Genomic DNA, 22,797 nt, shown 5'->3' on the forward strand with positions numbered 1-22,797 from the left:
CAAAACTAATTAAATTGTTGTATTGTTTTAGAGTATTCATGTACAAAGTTTCATTGAAATGTGATGATTACAGCACTTGAGATGTTATGTAAATTAGGTGATTAATATACAGATACATGTATAGCTGCAAAGACTCCCATTGAGTGCTTCACACACATGAGTAAAAAATAGCATTCTGCATAAAAATAAGGATTAACAAATTTGACTATGGGGGGTATTAAATCTGGCTAATACTTTTCAAAGATAGCATGTTTTACCAAAAAAATTACAAAAAATTTTTGATATCACTGTAATTATTATCCATATAATTTATTAATCTGTGGTAAAAGTTTTCAAAAACAAATTTGTCCTAGAATATTATTTCCACACATATTAATTAACCCTCATCATCATCCCACAATTTGCATAGAAATGGACGTACAAAATAAATATGAAGTGTGAAGGGAGTCAACTACATGAAATACCGGATCCACTATCATCAAACGCATGCTGCCAACATTTCCCACAATTCATTGTCTAACAAATATCATGAGAAGTCATTTTTATAACTATAAATTAATACCGCTACCAGACCAGTGTTTTTATACATATATTTATTTCTCTATTTTAATCTATTGCATTTACTCCCCGGATATTTTGCTCCTGGAATCCTACTCATCATGAACAGCTGTTTTTGTTAAGCAGGATTTCAAGAAATATAAAATAAATGCACTTTAAGTTGCTTTAATTTATTCTATTTTTAGAATATAATCTATTAAAGGCACTTCTATTATTTTACGAGATGTCTACACATAAGAATTATATGAAATATATCATGGTTATAATTTCACTTTAACAGTCTTGAGTACATCACAGTATCAAGATACAAATGTACTGTAAAACACTTTATTTTCGCTGGAATTAATTTTTGCTGAAACAATCTTTGGGTGTTTTGTATGAAATTAATTTTCACTGATTTTTCCCCCATTCCCCATTTTTGGTTTTCCCACAAATCACTGAATTGAAATGTTGTTTTACATGTATGTTACTAAAATTGCAAACCAAATGAGACAACTCTTAATTTGTAGTCATTTAAACATTTTTGCGATGTGATTGGCTATAAAATTTTATGATTTCCCAGGATGTTTAATTTATGTCGCTATTAATTTTTGTGATATTGATATGAGGAATAGTCTCAATTCCCAATAAAATGTTTACTGCTAAAAAATTCCACAATTTTCCCCAGACTTTTTCCCAAAAATTTGTCTTTTATGAAAAGTGGAAAAGCGAAATTGAAGTGGTTCACAGTAACCATAGAAACAGAAATTTCAATCTATCAAAAAGGTAGGAAATTATTATTGAAATATTTACATTTCAATATAAGATCACGTCAACTATAAATCATTTATAATTGTTTCAAAAAAATTAATCACTATAAATATAAAATGTAGAATAATACTTACGCCATGATTCCAGAGAAACCAAATATTTCAGCAGTGAGGTAGGAGAGATAACTCATGAGAAACACAAACAATGGTTCAATCACTCGGACATGATCTGTAAATTTGGTGACAAATCCCGTCAGTAGACCCCATATGATACCTATAAGTGTACCGCCAATACTGATAACGAAGAAAGATGTCAAACCAAGCACATAGTCAACAGACTGTCGGTTCTCGCTTCCCATCACAGCGAATTGTTTGAACATTCTGTATAACACCTGTGACAATATACAATGTTTAGAAAATAGTTACGTTGGACGGACATCAAATATTACAAAAACTTTCTTGAAAATATTACAATTTTACCAACAATTAATGGAAACATCAGCCCAAACAACATAATGACCTCTAAAGAATAAGCTCCACAAATGTAGGAGAATGAAATTAACAGTTTGTTTATATCACTTTTCATTCTCTAGATATTCAACTTTTCATCAGTATTATGTAGTCAGCCATCTTGATTTTCAAGCAAAGAATTATGGGTAAAGAATGACATCATAGAATCCTTTAAGGCAGCTCAGTTAAGCAATGGTCGGATGATTCTATATTTTTGAGGTATACTTGCGATAACCTTTATGTTTTTTTCCTGTAGCAATAATTGAAGGAGAGATACGGGCCCAAAATGCAAAAATGGAACTTTACTTGCTATACTTTAATAATAATTAGTTATGCATGAAATATATATATCAAATATTTCAAACTTTGACGATTAGTCAAACATTGAAGTACGGTATTGAAGTTTATAACACCGAAAACAAATTTGATTGTACATCTGTGGTTTGCTTATTGCAGAGCACCTTTAAATATGATTTTTTTGAGATATCAGAAATTGACTAATAATAATTAGATAATCAATATGTATAGTTTTCAACATTAAAATAATCATGTCTTTAGATTAACCAAATTGCAATGAATTGTGATGAATATACACATTATGCAAATTAGGCAATTAGTATGCTTGAATTTCAATTCAAAACTAATCATTGAACCGCCATAATTGGTCTTTGAGATAAAGGTGGAAAATTGGTTAATTATTATACAATTAACATGCATGGATTTCAAATGCACAATGTCAGAGCATCTATGTACCAAGGTACATTGAAATGTGATCAGAAGTTCAGATATTGATGAAAAAAACAAAAAAATATTTATATTTAAAGATTTTAACACAAAACTGATCAGGTTGCGCATTGTGTACAAATTTTCATTTAAATGCGATGATTAACATTTAATAATTGTAGAAAAGCTAAAAATAGACTTTTACACATGAACATATCTGACAGAGGTCGATCCACTCGAGGTACCCACATAAGTAACAGCTAGGAGCAATTGATTTGGTATAAGTTTTCAAAAAGATGAAAATGTAATTGTTGATGGATGATGGGCAATCACCTAATGAACAGCTCCGCTCTGACATTTATGATGACAACAGAGCTAAAAAAAATGAAAATTCTGTTCAGGTGGCTCAACAGTAATACAAATAAATTGCATTAATATGTTGACAATATATGGCAATAACATTTACAATCCCCATACACTTTAGTTCATACTGTATATGTCATACCAGTACAGTTTCCTGTTTCCAATGACCCCCCCCCCCCATTGAATGGCCATATAGTCTCATAGTTTCACACACAGTCTCAACTAGTGAAGGACTAATATTGAGTAGTGTAGATTTTTTTCTTTGTTTGTTAATTTTTCACTTTGCTCGATTATTTCCAGTTAAGTGTTTATAACTTTATAGTTGGGTCTTTACTGTCGCAATAAATCTCTCTGCAGTTGTCATAAATTTGCCATTTATGTGGACAATGCAGTAGTTGCATGCACTCATGCTGTTTCTACTGCAGTTGCAGTCATGCTGCTTTTATCTGTAGTTGCAGTCATGCTGTTTCTACTGTAGTTGCAGTCATGCTGCTTCTACTGTAGTTGCAGTCATGCTGCTTCTATCTGTAGTTGCAGTCATGCTGTTTCTACTGTAGTTGCAGTCACGCTGTTTCTACTGTAGTTACAGTCATGCCGTTTCTACTGTAGTTGCAGTCATGCTGCTTCATGTAGTTGCAGTCATGCTGCTTCTATCTGTAGTTGCAGTCATGCTGCTTTTATCTGTAGTTGCAGTCATGCTGTTTCTACTGTAGTTGCAGCCATGCTGCTTCTACTGTAGTTGCAGTCATGCTGCTTCTACTGTAGTTGCAGTCATGCTGCTTCTACTGTAGTTGCAGTCATGCTGCTTCTATCTGTAGTTGCAGTCATGCTGTTTCTACTGTAGTTGCAGTCATGCTGTTTCTACTGTAGTTGCAGTCATGCTGCTTCTATCTGTAGTTGCAGTCACGCTGTTTCTACTGTAGTTGCAGTCATGCTGCTTCTACTGTAGTTGCAGTCATAATGCTTCTACTGTAGTTGCAGTCATGCTGCTTCTATCTGTAGTTGCAGTCATGCTGTTTCTACTGTAGTTGCAGTCATGCTGCTTCTACTGTAGTTGCAGTCATAATGCTTCTACTGTAGTTGCAGTCATGCTGCTTCTATCTGTAGTTGCAGTCATGCTGTTTCTGCATGACTGCCATTTATGTGGACAATGCAGTAGTTGCATGCAGTCATGCTGTTTCTACTGTAGTTGCAGTCATGCTGCTTTTATCTGTAGTTGCAGTCATGCTGTTTCTACTGTAGTTGCAGTCATGCTGCTTCTACTGTAGTTGCAGTCATAATGCTTCTACTGTAGTTGCAGTCATGCTGTTTCTACTGTAGTTGCAGTCATGCTGCTTTTATCTGTAGTTGCAGTCATGCTGTTTCTACTGTAGTTGCAGTCATGCTGCTTCTACTGTAGTTGCAGTCATGCTGCTTCTACTGTAGTTGCAGTCATGCTGCTTCTATCTGTAGTTGCAGTCATGCTGTTTCTACTGTAGTTGCAGTCATGCTGTTTCTACTGTAGTTACAGTCATGCCGTTTCTACTGTAGTTGCAGTCATGCTGCTTCATGTAGTTGCAGTCATGCTGCTTCTATCTGTAGTTGCAGTCATGCTGCTTTTATCTGTAGTTGCAGTCATGCTGTTTCTACTGTAGTTGCAGCCATGCTGCTTCTACTGTAGTTGCAGTCATGCTGCTTCTACTGTAGTTGCAGTCATGCTGCTTCTATCTGTAGTTGCAGTCATGCTGTTTCTACTGTAGTTGCAGTCATGCTGTTTCTACTGTAGTTGCAGTCATGCTGCTTCTATCTGTAGTTGCAGTCATGCTGTTTCTACTGTAGTTGCAGTCATGCTGCTTCTACTGTAGTTGCAGTCATAATGCTTCTACTGTAGTTGCAGTCATGCTGCTTCTATCTGTAGTTGCAGTCATGCTGTTTCTACTGTAGTTGCAGTCATGCTGCTTCTACTGTAGTTGCAGTCATAATGCTTCTACTGTAGTTGCAGTCATGCTGCTTCTATCTGTAGTTGCAGTCATGCTGTTTCTGCATGACTGCCATTTATGTGGACAATGCAGTAGTTGCATGCAGTCATGCTGTTTCTACTGTAGTTGCAGTCATGCTGCTTTTATCTGTAGTTGCAGTCATGCTGTTTCTACTGTAGTTGCAGTCATGCTGCTTCTACTGTAGTTGCAGTCATAATGCTTCTACTGTAGTTGCAGTCATGCTGCTTCTATCTGTAGTTGCAGTCATGCTGTTTCTACTGTAGTTGCAGTCATGCTGTTTCTACTGTAGTTACAGTCATGCCGTTTCTACTGTAGTTGCAGTCATGCTGCTTCATGTAGTTGCAGTCATGCTGCTTCTATCTGTAGTTGCAGTCATGCTGCTTCTATCTGTAGTTGCAGTCATGCTGCTTTTATCTGTAGTTGCAGTCATGCTGTTTCTACTGTAGTTTCAGCCATGCTGCTTCTACTGTAGTTGCAGTCATGCTGCTTCTACTGTAGTTGCAGTCATGCTGCTTCTATCTGTAGTTGCAGTCATGCTGTTTCTACTGTAGTTGCAGTCATGCTGTTTCTACTGTAGTTGCAGTCATGCTGCTTCTATCTGTAGTTGCAGTCATGCTGTTTCTATCTGTAGTTGCAGTCACGCTGCTTCTATCTGCAGTCATGCTGCTTCTATCTGTAGTTGCAGTCATGCTGTTTCTACTGTAGTTGCAGTCATGTTGTTTCTACTGTAGTTGCAGTCATGCTGCTCTATCTGTAGTTGCAGTCATGCTGTTTCTACTGTAGTTGCAGTCATGCTGCTTCTATCTGTAGTTGCAGTCATGCTGTTTCTACTGTAGTTGCAGCCATGCTGCTTCTACTGTAGTTGCAGTCATGCTGCTTCTATCTGTAGTTGCAGTCACGCTGTTTCTATCTGTAGTTGCAGTCATGCTGTTTCTACCCATAGTTGCAGTCATGCTGTTTCAACCTGTAGTTGCAGTCATGCTGTTTCTACCTGTAGTTGCAGTCATTCTGTTTCTACTGTAGTTGCAGTCATGCTGTTTCTACCTATAGTTGCAGTCATGCTGTTTCTACCTGTAGTTGCAGTCATGCTGTTTCTACCTGTAGTTGCAGTCATGCTGTTTTTACTGTAGTTGCAGTCATGCTGTTTCTACTGTAGTTGCAGTCATGCTGTTTCTATCTATAGTTGCACTTATGCTTTTTCTACCTGTAGTTGCAGTCATGCTGTTTCTACTGTAGTTGCAGTCATGCTGTTTCTACCTGTAGTTGCAGTCACGCTGTTTCTACTGTAGTTGCAGTCATGCTGTTTCTACCTGTAGTTGCAGTCATGCTATTTCTATATGTAGTTGCAGTCACTGTTTTTCTACCTAGTAAGTGCAGTCACGCTGCGTCTACCTGCATCTACTAATTCACTTGGTAGTTTTTGTATATTACTTTTTGAACGTTATTTTCGCTTACCATGGTTTCAGTTAAAAAGATTCATTAATGTAAAAGGTGTACTTTGACATTTAAAGGGAAATTCATATCATATCAATTTTTAATCTTTTAATCCAGAAGTCATCTTTAGCACAAGAGTGTCATCTCTACATTATCACACATAAGGCCAGACAAAAAAAAATCTTGTTTATCGGACCTGAGGAGAACAAGAGTTGTCTGTGCGTCTCACCAACCGCATTTATACATATATGACCATCCACTTCAATTTTTGCATTATTTTCTTTGAAATTTGTATTGGTCTCACCAAGATGAGTATCATAAACCTTTCTCACTCTGTGCACTTTGGGGGGGGGGGAGAAAAAAAAAATGTTTTATCTGGCCTAAGGGTCATATCGCAGCTTTTTGCACACTGGTATTTCAAAATTTAATATAGATTTGTATATATGCAAATCACTTTGTAGACTCTTTGGTGATGTTTGGAGTATGTGTCAAGTTTATTGTGAACAATTTTTAGTAGTTTGAATTTTTTAAAGTGGATGAGTGAATAAATAAATAGTGCCACCACGCTGTATTATGAAATTCAATACCAAACTTTAGAAAATTTCACGTCTTTGGACTTAGAGAGATAAATCATCTAATTTTTCAACACTAAAGAAATTCCATAAAAACCAAAAGCTGCCTACAATCATTTTAGTATGGTGTCAAGCTATAGTGAAACAGTTTTAATGCATCAAATTTTAGTTTATTTTTTATATTGACAATACGATTGCATAATTGTTGTTTCTGACAACATGTGTTACAATAATAATCACATAATAATTGCATATCAAATAAATTGGTGCAGACATGTGCATGTCATTTCACGCCAACTTGCTGCAATTTGAAATACGATGCAAGCTAGTTTAGAATAAATTCGTTTTATGGTTCAATCAAAGTTAAACAAAATTCAGTGAAGGACAACAAAATTTCCTGATATTTCCCACTCTCTAAATTGCTTCTCATGAAAGCAATATACAGGTGACGCTAATTAACACACAATTTCCAGACTGATGGATAAAAATGTGGGCAAGGCACCTTACAGAATGATTGAGTGCTTCAAACATCAGGGATTCAACTCATGGACACTAGTCTTGTCAGATCAATTATGCTGTGCCCAGTGACGTTAGCAATATAGAAAGAGATACAAAACAGACATATCCAACATAATGTGTTAACTCAATTTATTAATTAACAAATTATACAATAATTAGGTAATAAATAATTCAAAAGAGTTACAATAACCGGTAAGTCACTAATTTGCATATTACATAATCTATAGGTAGTATGCAGGTACTAATTAAAGGGAAGGTATAATTAAATATGATAACTCAACAAATCACCTTTTATACACATTCAAAACATGTGCATTATTGAAATCGCGAGAAATAAACCATCTGAAGTAAGCCATTTTAAATTTAAATGAACACAGGCGCCAAACGACTCAACAAAGATCACATCTAAAGGACGTTTATTAAGGTTTTGACATGTACTATACAGACAGACAAATGGCTTTTCCATTAGGTTACAGAAATCCTTCTTTACACATTCCGGTACAAATCAACTCACATATACGACATCTATGATGTGCATTCTTATACAAATTAATACAATTTATCTTTATTTTAACACAATTATTATTTTGTTATATTAACTCTATTATCACAATTTAATAGTACATCATTTTAATATCAGCAACGATATTGATCAGACATCAAAACTTTTATCAATAAAATACTATGGTGCGTATCATTTACATTAAAAATTTTATTGCATAGAAGTGCAATACGGGTATGTGCCGCCCGACTGGGGTGTCATTTCACGTTATTTTGTTTAGAAGTGAGTGGTCATTTATCAATGTTTTGGTTTAGAAGTGTGTAGCATTTATTTACTTTTTCACAGGTCCTTATATTCAAAGCCAAATACCGGAAAAGGCTGAATAAAATGCATTGCCCAGATGCGCTCACTGGTTACGAAAGTTGTTAGCTGGGTGTTTTGTTTTTTTTTTGCTGAAAACACTTGTGTTTAGAAGTGGGTATGGCTTACGAGAGTTGGGCTGCACACTCTTACCCACTTAATGTGGAAGTAGCCCCCCCCCCCCCCCCCCCGGAATGGACTATTTCAGTAATATGCAAATTAGGTACTTAATATGCACACTGATTTGTAAAACAACTTTTTTGTATCAAGTTTCCCTAAATGGTAATCTATCGAGCTACTCACACATCTATGGAATGGGCTATTTCAGATATATGCAAATTAGGTACTTAATATGCACACTAATTTGTAAAACAACTTTTTTGTATCATGTTTCTCTGAATAGTAATCAACCTAGCAACACGTACACCTATAGCTATTTCAGTCATATGCAAAATAGATACTTAATATGCAAACAGATGTGTAAAACTACCTGTATGTCAAGATAATCCAACCATACAGCTTCTTACATGTCCATATATGGTATAATATTGGTCGTCTCTGCATGAGGACTAAAACACATGCAGTTTGCTGAAATATTGATTTTGATTACATGAGTAAATAATCTGCTCAGAGTCTGCATCATTTAACTTTTGTGATCAATACGATGAAGCAATTTGCTAGTAGACTCAAATTTCCATAATCCTTTTCTATATTTAATCAAGATAGATGATAATGTCAGTTTTTATCATATGGATTATACCCATGACTTGTAATATGTCAGTCTATGCCTCCATGTTGGTTTCAATTATTATATTTCATTTACAAACATCTAATCAAGAAGAGATAATAATCAAAATGGCGCCATTGCTATGATACGCATTTTCACAGTAGCATATTTCTAATCTCATATTCTTAATCCTAACTCGCAAATCAATTTATTATCTTTAAATCAATGTGAATTAACTGGTAATACACTCTATTAAAAAATAAATCCAGCTTAAGTTGAATCATTAAAAACAAAAACAAATAGATAAAATCATTATTATATTACATGTATTGAAGTATACACCCCAGGTTAACAAGTTGGCAGTCAGTATTTTGAAGAAATTTAATATATCATTTTGGTTAAAATGTAAGGAAGGACATGTTTATGAATAAGCACAATTTTGAAATATGAAATTCTGACGCTTAGAAACTGTTTGGAAAGTTCAAAAAATAATTCATCTTTCTTATCTGCATTACAATTAGCATATCTTTCAATTCAAAATGGCCACCTGAATTTGAATGACATAATAATAAAGTTATTGTTTCCATGGAAACAATCTCATGTATGCCATTACTTGCATTTTTTTTTTTTTTTTTTGTATTTATAAACTTTTATTGGAGTTTGCACTGAAATTAACATCTTACATACTTAGTTTGTACATTACAAATTGCAATTAATCTACATATTGTGAAGTGGATTGGGTAACATTTTTCATAAAATATCCCCATTTCTTGTTATGAGAAGTCAACCTATTCCGTCGGACAGCAATGAAGTACTCTATCTCCAGGAAATATTTTACATATCTTTTGTATGCCATGAATTCTGGCTTTTGATTTTTATGTCTACACAAGTAAATATATTTTTTTGCTACCAGAACGAGGAAGTTGACTAAACATGTAAAGTTTTCATTCCTGAGAAGTATTTATTGTGCGTTTGGGAATGCCCTCAGGCCAAGCTTACCCCCCCCCCAAAGCATGTACAGTGTTTCCCAAAAATCTTGGGTGCATTGACATTGGTAAAACAAATGGATAAGAGATTCAGAACATGATGAACAGAAAGTACAAAGATCAGACTCCACGATGGGAGGGTTCATCTTGAATAATGTTTTGTTTGTGGTCAGAATATTATGGATTATTTTGAGTTGAAATTCTCTGAGACGAGTATCAATTGTAGTACGAAAGGGTAATTGGTAGATTGGCAACCAAGACATCAAGTGTGAAATATTCAATAATACAGTAAAATAGGTCTCAGATCTCGGCGAGATAAATTTGTTGTTAACAATACTCTTAGCTACAATTTTTGTAGTACAATTTTGTAAATCAACCGATGTACTGCCGTTTTTAAATCTAACTGGTTTATCCAAAGGGTTAACATTCTCGTCAAAATCAGAGTTGTTTAGTTTGTGAGGTACGCACTCTATCAGGCCATACCATTTTAGAAAGCATGACCCAGGTACTCCTTTACTCTGAATTTCCTCCCATGCCCGTAGTTTCCCAGTTTCCCCATACATTTGTTTAACAAACAAAAATTCCAGCATCAACAAAATCCTGAATGAATTTTGTAATTTATTTGATATTAAAACTTTTTGCTGAGCAAAATATCAAGAATTTGCAAGCACATCTGTGAATTAAATTATTGTTGCCAGTTAATAACCAAACAGTGACAATATTTCACAGACTATACCCCCGGTACTTCCCAAGATACATCTGCATAGCAGGAAAACATTTGATAGACAGAATGAATGATGAACATAATTGAAATGATATTCACGATTATTTAGAAATAATGACTGGACTACTAAATATATTACTATCATGAATAGATTTCATTTACACATACAATATTTAGACAATAGCAACCAAAATCTGTCACAACATCTATACATCCAGGCTCTGAAAGATCTTCATCTTCCAGTCGGCCATATTGGTTTTTACAATATTATCAGTGTTATTATTATTATATCCATGATTTTTTTTAAAGATAAGTTATAGTAATCTAAATTTTCTGGTTGCTAGGTTACTAATTGATCTCTATCATTGACTTTGTTGCAGTGATTGACAAGAGATAACACTTGGTATCTGTGCAATGTTATAGTAGAAGACTATAAACAAGCAGCCTATCGGCTGAGATAGCTCCGCTGTTAGCAATGCACATTTCAATTAAAGAACTGAAGACATCATTAGAAAATGAACAATATGTATAGTATCAAAGCAACAGGATTTACAGTTTTTAACAAGAAGTCGAAAATATCACTTTTTACCAAACATTACAAAAATATTCACCAAAATTAGAGAATTGAAGATATCATCACAAAATGAACAAATCTGAGAAAGGTCTACATGTAGTATCTATATATGTAATATCAAAGCAATTGAACTATTTTTGTTTAACAAGAAGTCGAAAATATCACTTTTTACCAAAAATTACAAAAATATTCACCAAAATTAGAGAATTGAAGATATCATCAAAAAATGAACAAATCTGAGAGAGGTCCACATGTAGTACCTATATATGTAATATCAAAGCAATCGGACTTGCGATTTTTAACAAGAAGTCGAAAATATCAGTTTTTACCAAAAATGACAAAAATATTCACCAAAATTAGAGAATTAAAGATATCATTACAAAATGAACAAATCTGAGAGAGGTCCACATGTAGTACCTATATATGTAATATCAAAGCAATTGCACCTGCGGTTTTTAACAAGAAGTCGAAAATATCACTTTTTACCAAAAATGACAAAAATATTCAGCAAAATTAGAGAATTGAAGATATCAACATGAAATGAACAAACCTAATCGAGGTCTACCCAAGGTACATATACACCAAGTATCAAAGCATTCAGGCTTGTAGTTTTCAAGAAGAAGTCGAAAAAGTAAAACATTGACACGGACGACGACAGACGACGATCACTCATATGATAAGCTCCGCTCGACAACGTCGACAGCGGAGCTAAAAACAGATTTGATAGTGTTGATACTTGATTGACTGGCAAAACATTCACACATCTATCCACAGAAAATGGAGTAGTATATAGTGCTTTTCAACCATGGCAACCACTCAAAAGAAAATTGAATCAGGCAATTTTCACTTCATAACACAGCAGTTCAATTTGACTGCATAGAGATATTGAGAATGAGGGAAGCTAAAAATACTATCAATACAGACTGTTTTTTTTTTTGAATACCTGCTACAATCGTGACTGGAATTTTAAGAATACAGTAGACATACGAGTTTCAGAGCTCTACCATAAATTGAACATCATTGTGTAAGGTTGTGTCAAATTATTTAAAAATCCAATCAATATTTGTGGCTGTGTAAAAGTTATTCAAAAATCATATCTATGTGCAATCAGAACTGCGGTTATAAAAAGAAGGGGAAAATATCACTTTTTACCAAAAATGACAAAAATATTCATCAAAATTGGAGAATTGAAGATATCATCACAAAATGAACAAATCTGAGCGAAGTCTACCTGTAGTACCTATATGTAAAATATCAAATCAATCGGACTTGCAGTTTTTAACAAAAAGTTTAAAATATAACTTTTACTGAAAATGACAAAAATATTCATTAAAATTAGATAATTAAAGATATCATATGAAATGAACAAATCTAAGAGAGGTCTACACCAAGTATCAAAGCATTCAGGCTTGTAGTTTTCAAGAAAAAGTCGAAAAAGTAAAACTATGGACAATCACTCATATGATAGGCTCTGCTCGACAAAGTCGCCAGCATAGCAAAAAAATCCAATTAATGTGTGAGGTTGTATAAATGTTATTCACAAATTTAATCAATGTCTGTGGTTGTGTAAAAATTATTCAAAATCAAATCATTCAAAGTGTATAATGATTATGTAAAAGTTATTCAAAAATCTAACCAATATGTGCAGTCATCTGATTCAAGATGGACAAATTGCAGCTATTTTAGGGTCAAAAATGTCTTAAATCACACATTTTCTCTATTTCGCAACCTGTCGCAGTCATCCATGGACAGATTCTGTTTCTCTTGAAATTAACTTAAAATCAATTTTCAGTATTTTTTGGCAACAGACCATATTATGCGTGAAATCAAAAATAAAAACAGGACAGAATTTCATAGAGTTGTAGTTGTGTCACAACACCTCATGGGATTTGACAAACACAAAATTATTTTGGGGTATTTCCACAGCTAATAATGAATCAACCATCAGCAATAGTTTTAATACATAGAATTTAAATAAACAATTTGTTGACATGTACATCCACTTTGAATTCAGATTCTGAATTTACCTTTGATGTACCTCATGCACTCACAATATAATTTGTCCACATCATGTCAAACTTTATTCTCTAATTACTTTTCCAAGATGTCATATTGAACACAACCACAGATTCAGTCATCATTAAAACACATCAAAGTTTGCGTCATAACTGTCAAATTTAGTGTCTTGAATTGAATGAAAGTGATATTTCACGAAGAGTAAGAGTTCACAAGGCATGCTGAGTTTTATACTACTTATAGCTCTTGGCACTGTCAGTTATAACAAGACACATACAACATGCACAGATCACGTAATAATCAGCCAAATGTGAGATTAGAAAATAACACCCTGACTACCTGTCGGCATTTACCTGATCCAAGGTCTCCTCAAGTCACATGACCCCGGGTATTGTCAAATCACGTCACATAACACCAGCTATAATCATTACTTAGGGGTATTATATGACACAGCGAAACCGAAATAATTTAATTTTATTGATTTTGTTTATTTTTAGAGATATTCTATTCTATTTTTATCATACTGACGATTGCCTATCATACTTTAGCTTTGCTACAATCCAAAAATGTAATAACGAATAATACAACTTCATTTATTTTTCTTTTAATTGGATATTTATAGATGTTTTCATTTCTAAATACGCAATAAAGATATATATTACTTTTTCATTTATACTGGTATATTTTGTATATATTCAGTTTTTAAATTCTTGAAAATTTATTTTATTTAAGTCATGTCATGGTATGACGGAGTCCATGTTAGTTGAATAGCAAACAAAACTGAAATAAGTCAGCCATTTTGAATCAGAACATGAAACAATTTACATGATGTATAATGTAGTTGTAAAGTTTGATTGTGATCAGTCAATGTATATCAGAGACATGGCTCTAGAACAGCATTTGTATTCGGTCATTTTGAATCAGATCTTAAAAAACATCATGCTCTTGTTATAATGAATGTACCAAGATGGAAAAAAGCTGTCCATGTATGAGATCTGAATTTTGATGAATTTTTAAATTAAAATGGCCACCATTTGGCCATCTTGAATCTGACTGTCAAACAAATCTGTGTTAGACATGATGTATGCTGTATAAAGTTTGAAAGTGATTGGTTAAGGTATGTATATCGTCCGGAACATTTGTTTTACAAAATATGGCCACCGGTCAGCCATTTTGAATCCAATCCGAAAAAAAAAATAATGTGCTTGAATGTCTCATTATGTCAAATGTATGTATATTTGGCCATCATAAAACAGTTCGTGAAACGAATGGACGTGCATACGATATATGATGTATGTGTGAAGTTTGAATGTGATTGGCTCAGACGTGTCTGAGATAGAGTGCACGCAAACATGTCGATTCACGGAGGTCAATTAATCCACAAGTCCATGTTTTCACACTGTGTCCAAATGAGGACTAAAAAAAAAATTCTGGCCTGGTTTCATATTTGCTGAACTGTATACTTCGATAGTGAGGCTAGGCTGCACATTGCCACATAAATGTCATCTAAAAGTTGACCACAATGGATTACTTTTTAAAGGTGCCCATTTTATATTTAGCAAATATGCAATCTCCTTGAGTGACAAAAGACCCTCATAGATCATAGGAAGGCATAATCTGAAGTAATCACAGACGATATATCCTGCCATCATAAATTATAATTTAAGTTTATTCTTCACAAATAAGACTGAAAGGTTTCTACTTTATTGATATTTAGAGCTGGAATTGCATGTCTGGTTAGAACATTACTGAGATAATGAATGAGAATTATACTCATGGTATGCAAGCCCACAGGTTGTATGGATTCCCACAAGACACAGTTTCTTATAGTTCTCAGACATAAATAGGAAATAATGTATAGACAGGTTAGAGATCCAGTATGAATTTCAACAGTGTTTGGAAATTATTTTCAGCTTATTTCCAGCACATTCCAACTTTTGCATGCTGTTAAATGACTGAATGTACATGGTCACGTTAAAGTATTAAGGAAATGGTGTTGACACGTATGAATGTGAATTGATCAGCATTCCGGCAATTAACTGAGTCAATCACAACATGCGTATTTGACAATGAGTGATTAACCAATCGCAATGTGCAGTTGTACGAGAGTGAACCAATCAACATGTTTAATGTAACATGTTTATGCACAAATTAAATATTAAACTAATTGCCTAATTGCCACTCTACTAAACAATGCACATTAGAATTTATTGAACATAATCTACACTGTAAACAGGACACTTTTGTTAACTGGGAAAACATCAACATAATCTACATTGTAAACAGGACACTTTTGTTAACTGGAAAAAAATCAACATAATCTGTATTGTAAACAGGACACGTTTGTTAACTGGGAAAACATCAACATAATCTGTATTGTAAACAGGACACTTTTGTTAACTGGGAAAACATCAACTTAATCTACATTGTAAACAGGACACTTGTGAACTAAAAAAACATCAACATAATCAGCATTATAAACAGGACACTTTTGTTAACTGGAAAAAAATCAACATAATCTGTATTGTAAACAGGACACTTTTGTTAACTGGGAAAACATAAACATAATCAGCATTGTAAATAGGACACTTTTGTTAACTGGAAAAACATCAACATAATCAGCGTTGTAAACAGGACACTATTGTTAACTGGGGAAACATCAACATAATTTACATTGTAAACAGAACACTTGTGAACTGGGAAAACATCAATATAATCTTCATTGTAAACAGGACACTTTTGTTAACTGGGGAAACATCAACATAATCTACATTGTAAACAGAACACTTTTGTTAACTGGGAAAACATCAACATAATCTACATTGTAAACAGAACACCTTTGTTAACTGAGAAAACATCAACATAATCTACATTGTAAACAGAACACTTTTGTTAACTGGGAAAACAACATAATCTACATTGTAAACAGAACACCTTTGTTAACTGAGAAAACATCAACATAATCTACATTGTAAACAGAACACCTTTGTTAACTGAGAAAACATCAACATAATCTACATTGTAAACAGAACACCTTTGTCAACTGAGAAAACATCAACATAATCTACATTGTAAACAAGACACTTTTGTTAACTGAGAAAACATCAACATAATCTACATTGTAAACAAGACACTTTTGTTAACTGAGAAAACATCAACATAATCTACATTGTAAACAAGACACTTTTGTTAACTGAGAAAACATCAACATAATCTACATTGTAAACAAGACACCTTTGTTAACTGAGAAAACATCAACATAATCTACATTGTAAACAGAACACCTTTGTTAACTGAGAAAACATCAACATAATCTACATTGTAAACAGAACACTCTTGTTAACTGAGAAAACATCAACATAATCTACATTGTAAACAAGACACTTTTGTTAACTAGGAAAACATCAACATAATCTGTATTGTAAACATGACACTTTTGTTAACTGGGAAAACATAAACATAATCTACATTGTAAACAGGACACTTTTGTTAACTGGGAAAACACCAACATAATCTACATTGTAAACAGGGCACTTTTGTTAACTGGGAAAACATCAACATGATTTACATTGTAAACAAAGAAAGTGCCTGCATTATTTGCTACAATATAGATACTGTGATATTAAATTGCCTAAATATCAGTTAAATTATTAAACAAACTATCTAATTAATATATACATACACAGAAAGTACAAAAACAAAACAGATTTGTACAATGTTTATGCAAAACTGCATTCCAGCTGCAGAGATATCAGTGAAGCGCGACTGTCATAGCACACATCCATACAACATGCCTTTTTCTACAAGTCAATCAAATTGTAGTTTTATTACTCAAACAGCTTCACTGATAACAGATCCCTGCAGGATACAGTGACCCCTGTCAGGTTACAATGACCCCAGCCAATATACAGTGGAATAATTTACATAAACCACCGTTTTTAGATATATTATTACATGTATATATTTTATGTTTTTGAAATGAACATGTGCATGATGTTGATCTATGCAAATTTTATAAAGTACATGTGTACAATTATTAGCATATATGAGCATGATCTTTGTTATTGAAAATTTGATGAGTGTCATTTCAAAAAATACCTACGAATCTTATTATCCCCATTCAATTGGTGTTTCACTAATCACCATCAAATAAATCAATCAGTGGTGTTTGTTTGTTGGTTATGTCTTCTCTCCCTGATAACGAGCTACATACAAAGTATTCAAAAAATTGAAAAACAAAACAAAATAATTTGTAATTATTCAGTGTTATTAAATCAGATTGAGTGATGTTGTTATGATTATGGCATTTTTATTCAGCAGGTTTTACACTTACCACAGTGACTGCATCATTGAGCAATGATTCCCCGAATACAAGTATATACAAAGATTCATTTACGTGCACTTCTTCAAACACGGCCAGCACGGCAACGGGATCAACCGCAGATATCAAACTGCTGAATACCAAGCAATCCAGAAAGTCTAACGGTACAGACACCCATCCAAGACAAACGATGCCATAGAGGGATGCACCGATGGCAAAGCAATTAAAAAGAGTCCCTAAAACTGCATAGAGTAAAATTGTTCCAATGTTGTCGAAGAAAGCACGATTGGGCATAAAGTAACCGGCTTCTAGAACAATGGGCGGAAGTAAGAACAAGAAGAAAGTGTCGCTGTCAAGAGTGTAATCGTCGATAACATCGTTGGCTGCAAAGTAGATAATTACTCCAACAATTATACCAAGAATAATCAGCAAGCAGCTCTCTGGAAAGATCTTTGCTAGTCGATTTGACAGATGAAACGCTGTGAATATACAAATAAGAAAAGAAATTAAAATAACATAGCATACATGTATCTATCACTACCTTGCCCATTGGATACAAAGTAACAATGCAGTTGCTGCCTGATACAATCTATTCTTTGAAGAGAAAAAGTTATATTAAAATATTTCAATCAATACAGTAATATATCAGAATTTTTGTAAGGTAATATTGAAAGAGTTTTAACAGCTTTCAATAATGATAATTAAAAAGTATCTTATCCACTCATACAGTGTACTGTGTTTTCTTATTAGTACTCACTCAGCGTAGTCTTTTTTTTGGGCCATGAAACAACGTTTAGACTGAAATTTCACTGTTCTATATAATACAGCAACAAACGATGCACAATATATGTCACCCTACATTTCGAACAGTCAAAATTCTACCATGAATTTTTAAATTAATTATTTATATTAGCACATTGGTCAAAATTGTTTTTACCGTACATGTACTGTTAATCTCAACATCTGTTATAGAATAATGTAATACAAATTGTCTATTATTCTCTAAATATTTACAGCAATAGATCCAAACAAAACACAACCTTTTGAAGAGAAATTTATTTGTAAATTTTGTTGGTGAAAAAAATTTTAGAAAAAAATAGATGAAATCAGTTTTTAATAACGACAAAAAAAAAATTAACACTGACATTAACAACAACAAGAAGGGCATTTCCCCCTTCATATATCTTATTCTTCTTCTATATTCAGGCAAGATAATAATTAATTTATTAATGTACCTGTTCATGTGATACAGCCCAGCAGATATTTTCAATAACCTCCCCCCTCCCAGCATGCAATGCATACATCAACCAATAAGATCATCTAAACATGTTTGATTGATGTATTTTAATATTGTGACATCATCTTCAAACATTTTATGGCATTTGACAATTGTTATTTTTATTTAAAAACTACTGTTTGAAATATTAATCTTTCCGCTATGTACAAGTACTGGTAGTTTTAAACATTTAACAAGACATGTTTCTGTGTTATAATCATAATGCGATATTTACTGTTTCAAATTCTCTCAACCCTAACTAAGGCCACACCGTCTTAATTTTATGGATGACATTCGCGCGCGCATTAGTTTTCGCCTGTTCTCAAAAAAAAAAAAAATCTCTGACAATGAGTCTCCACAGATGAGTCTCCATTCATATTGCGCCGGCTTGTCGTTAAACTCGTTTTTGACTACCTCAAAACGTGCCAATTTTGTTGTAAATGATTTTCTACACATGCCTATTGGGTTGCCGGGAATTCCAACATGGCAACCACGCAACCAAAGTACGTGAGCATAAAAGTTCAGAGGAAAAACCGAGGGACTGTTGTAGACTGGTAGGCAATTGACGCAATTAAAAGTAGTGATATGTACATTCCATGACTACATGTACTAGAGCTTGTCCGAAATGGTTATACCTGTGACAGCAATACAGTACGAGATGTAATACCAGTTCTGTAGTCCTGTGGTTTTAGCAGCATTTTTTTTTTGGCAAGATTTTTTTTTTTCACACTCTCGCATTAGTTTTGAGGTCTCCAGAGATGTCATCCATAAAATTAAATCAGTGTGGCCTAAGATGAGATTCGTTTCCCAGATGTACCGGTGACATAATTCTCACGATATGTCTACAAAATGCTGATAGAGTTACATTTACAGTGAAGTGCAAATGATACCAATAATGTGTTTCTGAAACTGTCAATATAATTATATCCCAGAAATGTGCGATGAATCCTGGTACGCAAAATGAAACATGCAATGCACAAAGAAGCCTTGAACATGCTTACACAAGCTTCTGACAAATTTATGGGAAAAACGTGCAAAATGGAATAAATTATGGATCTCAAATTTGTGTCCATGTGATACCAAATTTATTAAATTGTGAGTAATTACCGACATTGTGTAAAAAAAAAAAATAGGAAACTCGTTGTATATAATGAAGGAGTACTGCAAAATAATAATAAATCAATTATGTATTTACTGTGTTATAAAGAAATACATTTCCCGTATGCGCATATATTACACAACAAAAGAAATATGAAATTTTTAAAATATGCCCCAACACATTCAATGAAATATACAAATCATTAATTTTATAAGCACATTCTTTAATCTAACCTACGGGTGCTACAGTAATCAATATCGCCAAGTATAATTCTTCAATAAACATTAGAAGGTGTTTAAAATTAATAAAACACTCAAGTATGCGTAACCAACGAGTAAAATGCAAAATATAAATTACACACTTTTATTCTGCATATGGCGGTACTTAAGTAACAAAAAGTGAATAAACAATATAGCAAGTTGTCTACCTGGTGATAATACATTAAACAAGAATGAAATAGACAAATCAAGATCAGAAGACTAATCAATGTATAATAATTATGCAAATGAGGAAATTAATAAGTATTTTTTTTTTACTTTCACATCACAGGTGAATATTAAAGAAAAAAGTACCAGTCAAAATGAAAACAATGTTTTATATGCACTGGGTATTGATCATTACAGTAACATTAGTATGTTATCTGTCAACTTCCTCAAACTTAAATTGCTAAAGGTCATTGCAATTATCTTTATTATTGTAGTATTGATTTATTGGTGATTCAAGTCCTACTACATGTGTATTTACAAATAATGTCCTGATTGTTTAGGAAAGCTTATTCTGTAATCAGAAACTGTCGTAGAATAGCTAGCCTATAAATATTTATTGCATTTATTTGTAACATGTGGATGTTCACTTATTAACCCCTTGAGCCCCATTATTTTTCCCGCTCAGATTTTGGTGCCGCATTTTGTTTGTTTTTATGGTTTTTTTCTATAATTTTTTTATAATTTTGAACCAAATGAGCATTATTTCCTATTGGCTTCAGGTCTCAAACAAAATTTTGGTAAAATATGTTTTTCATTTTGTGAATCATGTAACAAATGTTGACTTTGGAACTTAGAAGGTTAACAAAGTATAGAAAGAAACAAGCCCTGTCAACAGATAAAACCGTATTTTTAAATTCGTTGTGCAACAATTATTGGTGTTTTTATGTGAATTCACACTTTATCACTTGTATCATGATGATAGATTAGCTTTTCGAATTTTTAATTATTTTAACAGAATTAAATTACAGAATAAGTGCATTCACATATTATTCAAGGCACGTACACTACCATTATAACTGGGCATGTATGCTTGGTGAGATTGGGACATCAAAATTGTTGATCAGAATAACATAAATTGTGAATGTAGGGACTTTTTACAGTGTATAATTGTATCCTTGTACTTGATGAGAGGAGAACGGTTACCTAATCAGGTGGTATATCAGAATGTGCTCTCCCTGTATCCCCTGGGAAATTAACCACAGTTAGCAATGGATACATTCTATATATAGCAGACCATAATCATCATTCGTACTTCGCAGTCCGTGAATATAACCATTGATTATATCATGATGATGGCACAGGCATATGTACCGTACAACTTGCGGTTGTTTGTTTCATTATTTCTGCGTTATATGGTGTACTATTATTATCCTAATAAATGTGAAGCTTAAACTTTTCTTGTGACATAAATTTTTATAGTTCTCGACTTCTCCCTTAAAAGAAGTTGTTACATTATGTCATAAATTACACAAGATCAAACAGGTAAGCGTCAAATAGTAAAATGCAAGATCTTTTAAACATGATTGGTTGGAATGTGTGATATATGATACACTGTGTCTAAGAAATACACAATTCATGGATTTTTTAACATGACAAAATTAACTGATAGTTAAAGGATGGCTGTAAACTAAATACCATTAGCGTTTGAGTTGCTGTACTATAACAAAGTACTGAAAGTAATAAGTTTCTTTTTCTGCAGCCCCATCATGGGCTGTGTGTTGTCACAGTGTACATAAACATTTTGATAAACCAACTCATGAACGCCTGTAATCGTACATTTCTGTAAACCAAACTTTTGGGTGAAGCAAGACCGCTATAAACAGAACACCTCTGTATAAACCAAACATATCTGCAAACCAAACACCTCCGTAAACCAAACATCTTTGTGAAGTGACACCCTGGTAAAAGAACACCATCGTGTAAGCCAAACATATTAGTAAACCCAAACCTCTATAAACTAACACCTTGGTAAAGCAAACACCTTGTAAACCTGTAAACAGAACACCAATGTGAACCCAACACATCTATAAACCAAATATCCTGGCAAACCAAAACCTCTATATACAGAAGACCTGTTAATTAAACACCTGTTAATCTTGTTAAAGTAACACCTCTGTAAACAGAACACATGTAAACCAAACACTGCTATAAACCAAAAATGTTGGTAAACCAACACCTGTAAACCAAACATCCAGATGAACCACCATCTCTGTAAAGAAAACACCTTGGTAAACCGAACATCTCTGTAAGCCAAAAACCTCTGTATAATCAAACACCACTGTAAAACTACACGTCTATAAATGAAACTTCTCTGTAAGCCAAACACCTCTGTAAACAGAACACCTTTTTAAAAGAAACAGCTTTGCTTCATGCTTCAAAAAAAAAACGTGGCTCACTGCTCCTTCATTATCTCTTGAATCAATTCTGTCAAATCCAAAAAAAGATTAAAAAGAACTACTGTGTGCTAGGGCATATAAAGTAGAAACAGGGAATATTTAAAATTGAATTGAAGTTAAGATTATATTTTGAAACAAGAAGC

The 22,797-nt window shown here is 33.4% G+C and overlaps 1 protein-coding gene across 1 annotated transcript in view; it reads right to left on the reverse strand.

Annotated features, from left to right (window-relative positions):
* Nucleotides 1-22,797, reverse strand: part of LOC102803957 (sodium/hydrogen exchanger 3-like) — a 70,629-nt gene that overhangs the window by 32,829 nt on the left and 15,003 nt on the right. Inside the window, exons 2-3 of the mRNA XM_085500642.1 lie at nucleotides 17,630-18,096; nucleotides 1,443-1,699 (exon numbers count right to left, since the gene is read on the reverse strand). Of these exons, the coding sequence (XP_085356768.1) occupies nucleotides 1,443-1,699; nucleotides 17,630-18,096 (724 nt within the window). The remainder of the gene's footprint in view (nucleotides 1-1,442; nucleotides 1,700-17,629; nucleotides 18,097-22,797) is intronic.

The sequence above is a fragment of the Saccoglossus kowalevskii genome, chromosome 6, assembly GCF_978046115.1.
Source record: "Saccoglossus kowalevskii chromosome 6, keSacKowa6.1, whole genome shotgun sequence".
NCBI lineage: Eukaryota > Metazoa > Hemichordata > Enteropneusta > Harrimaniidae > Saccoglossus > Saccoglossus kowalevskii.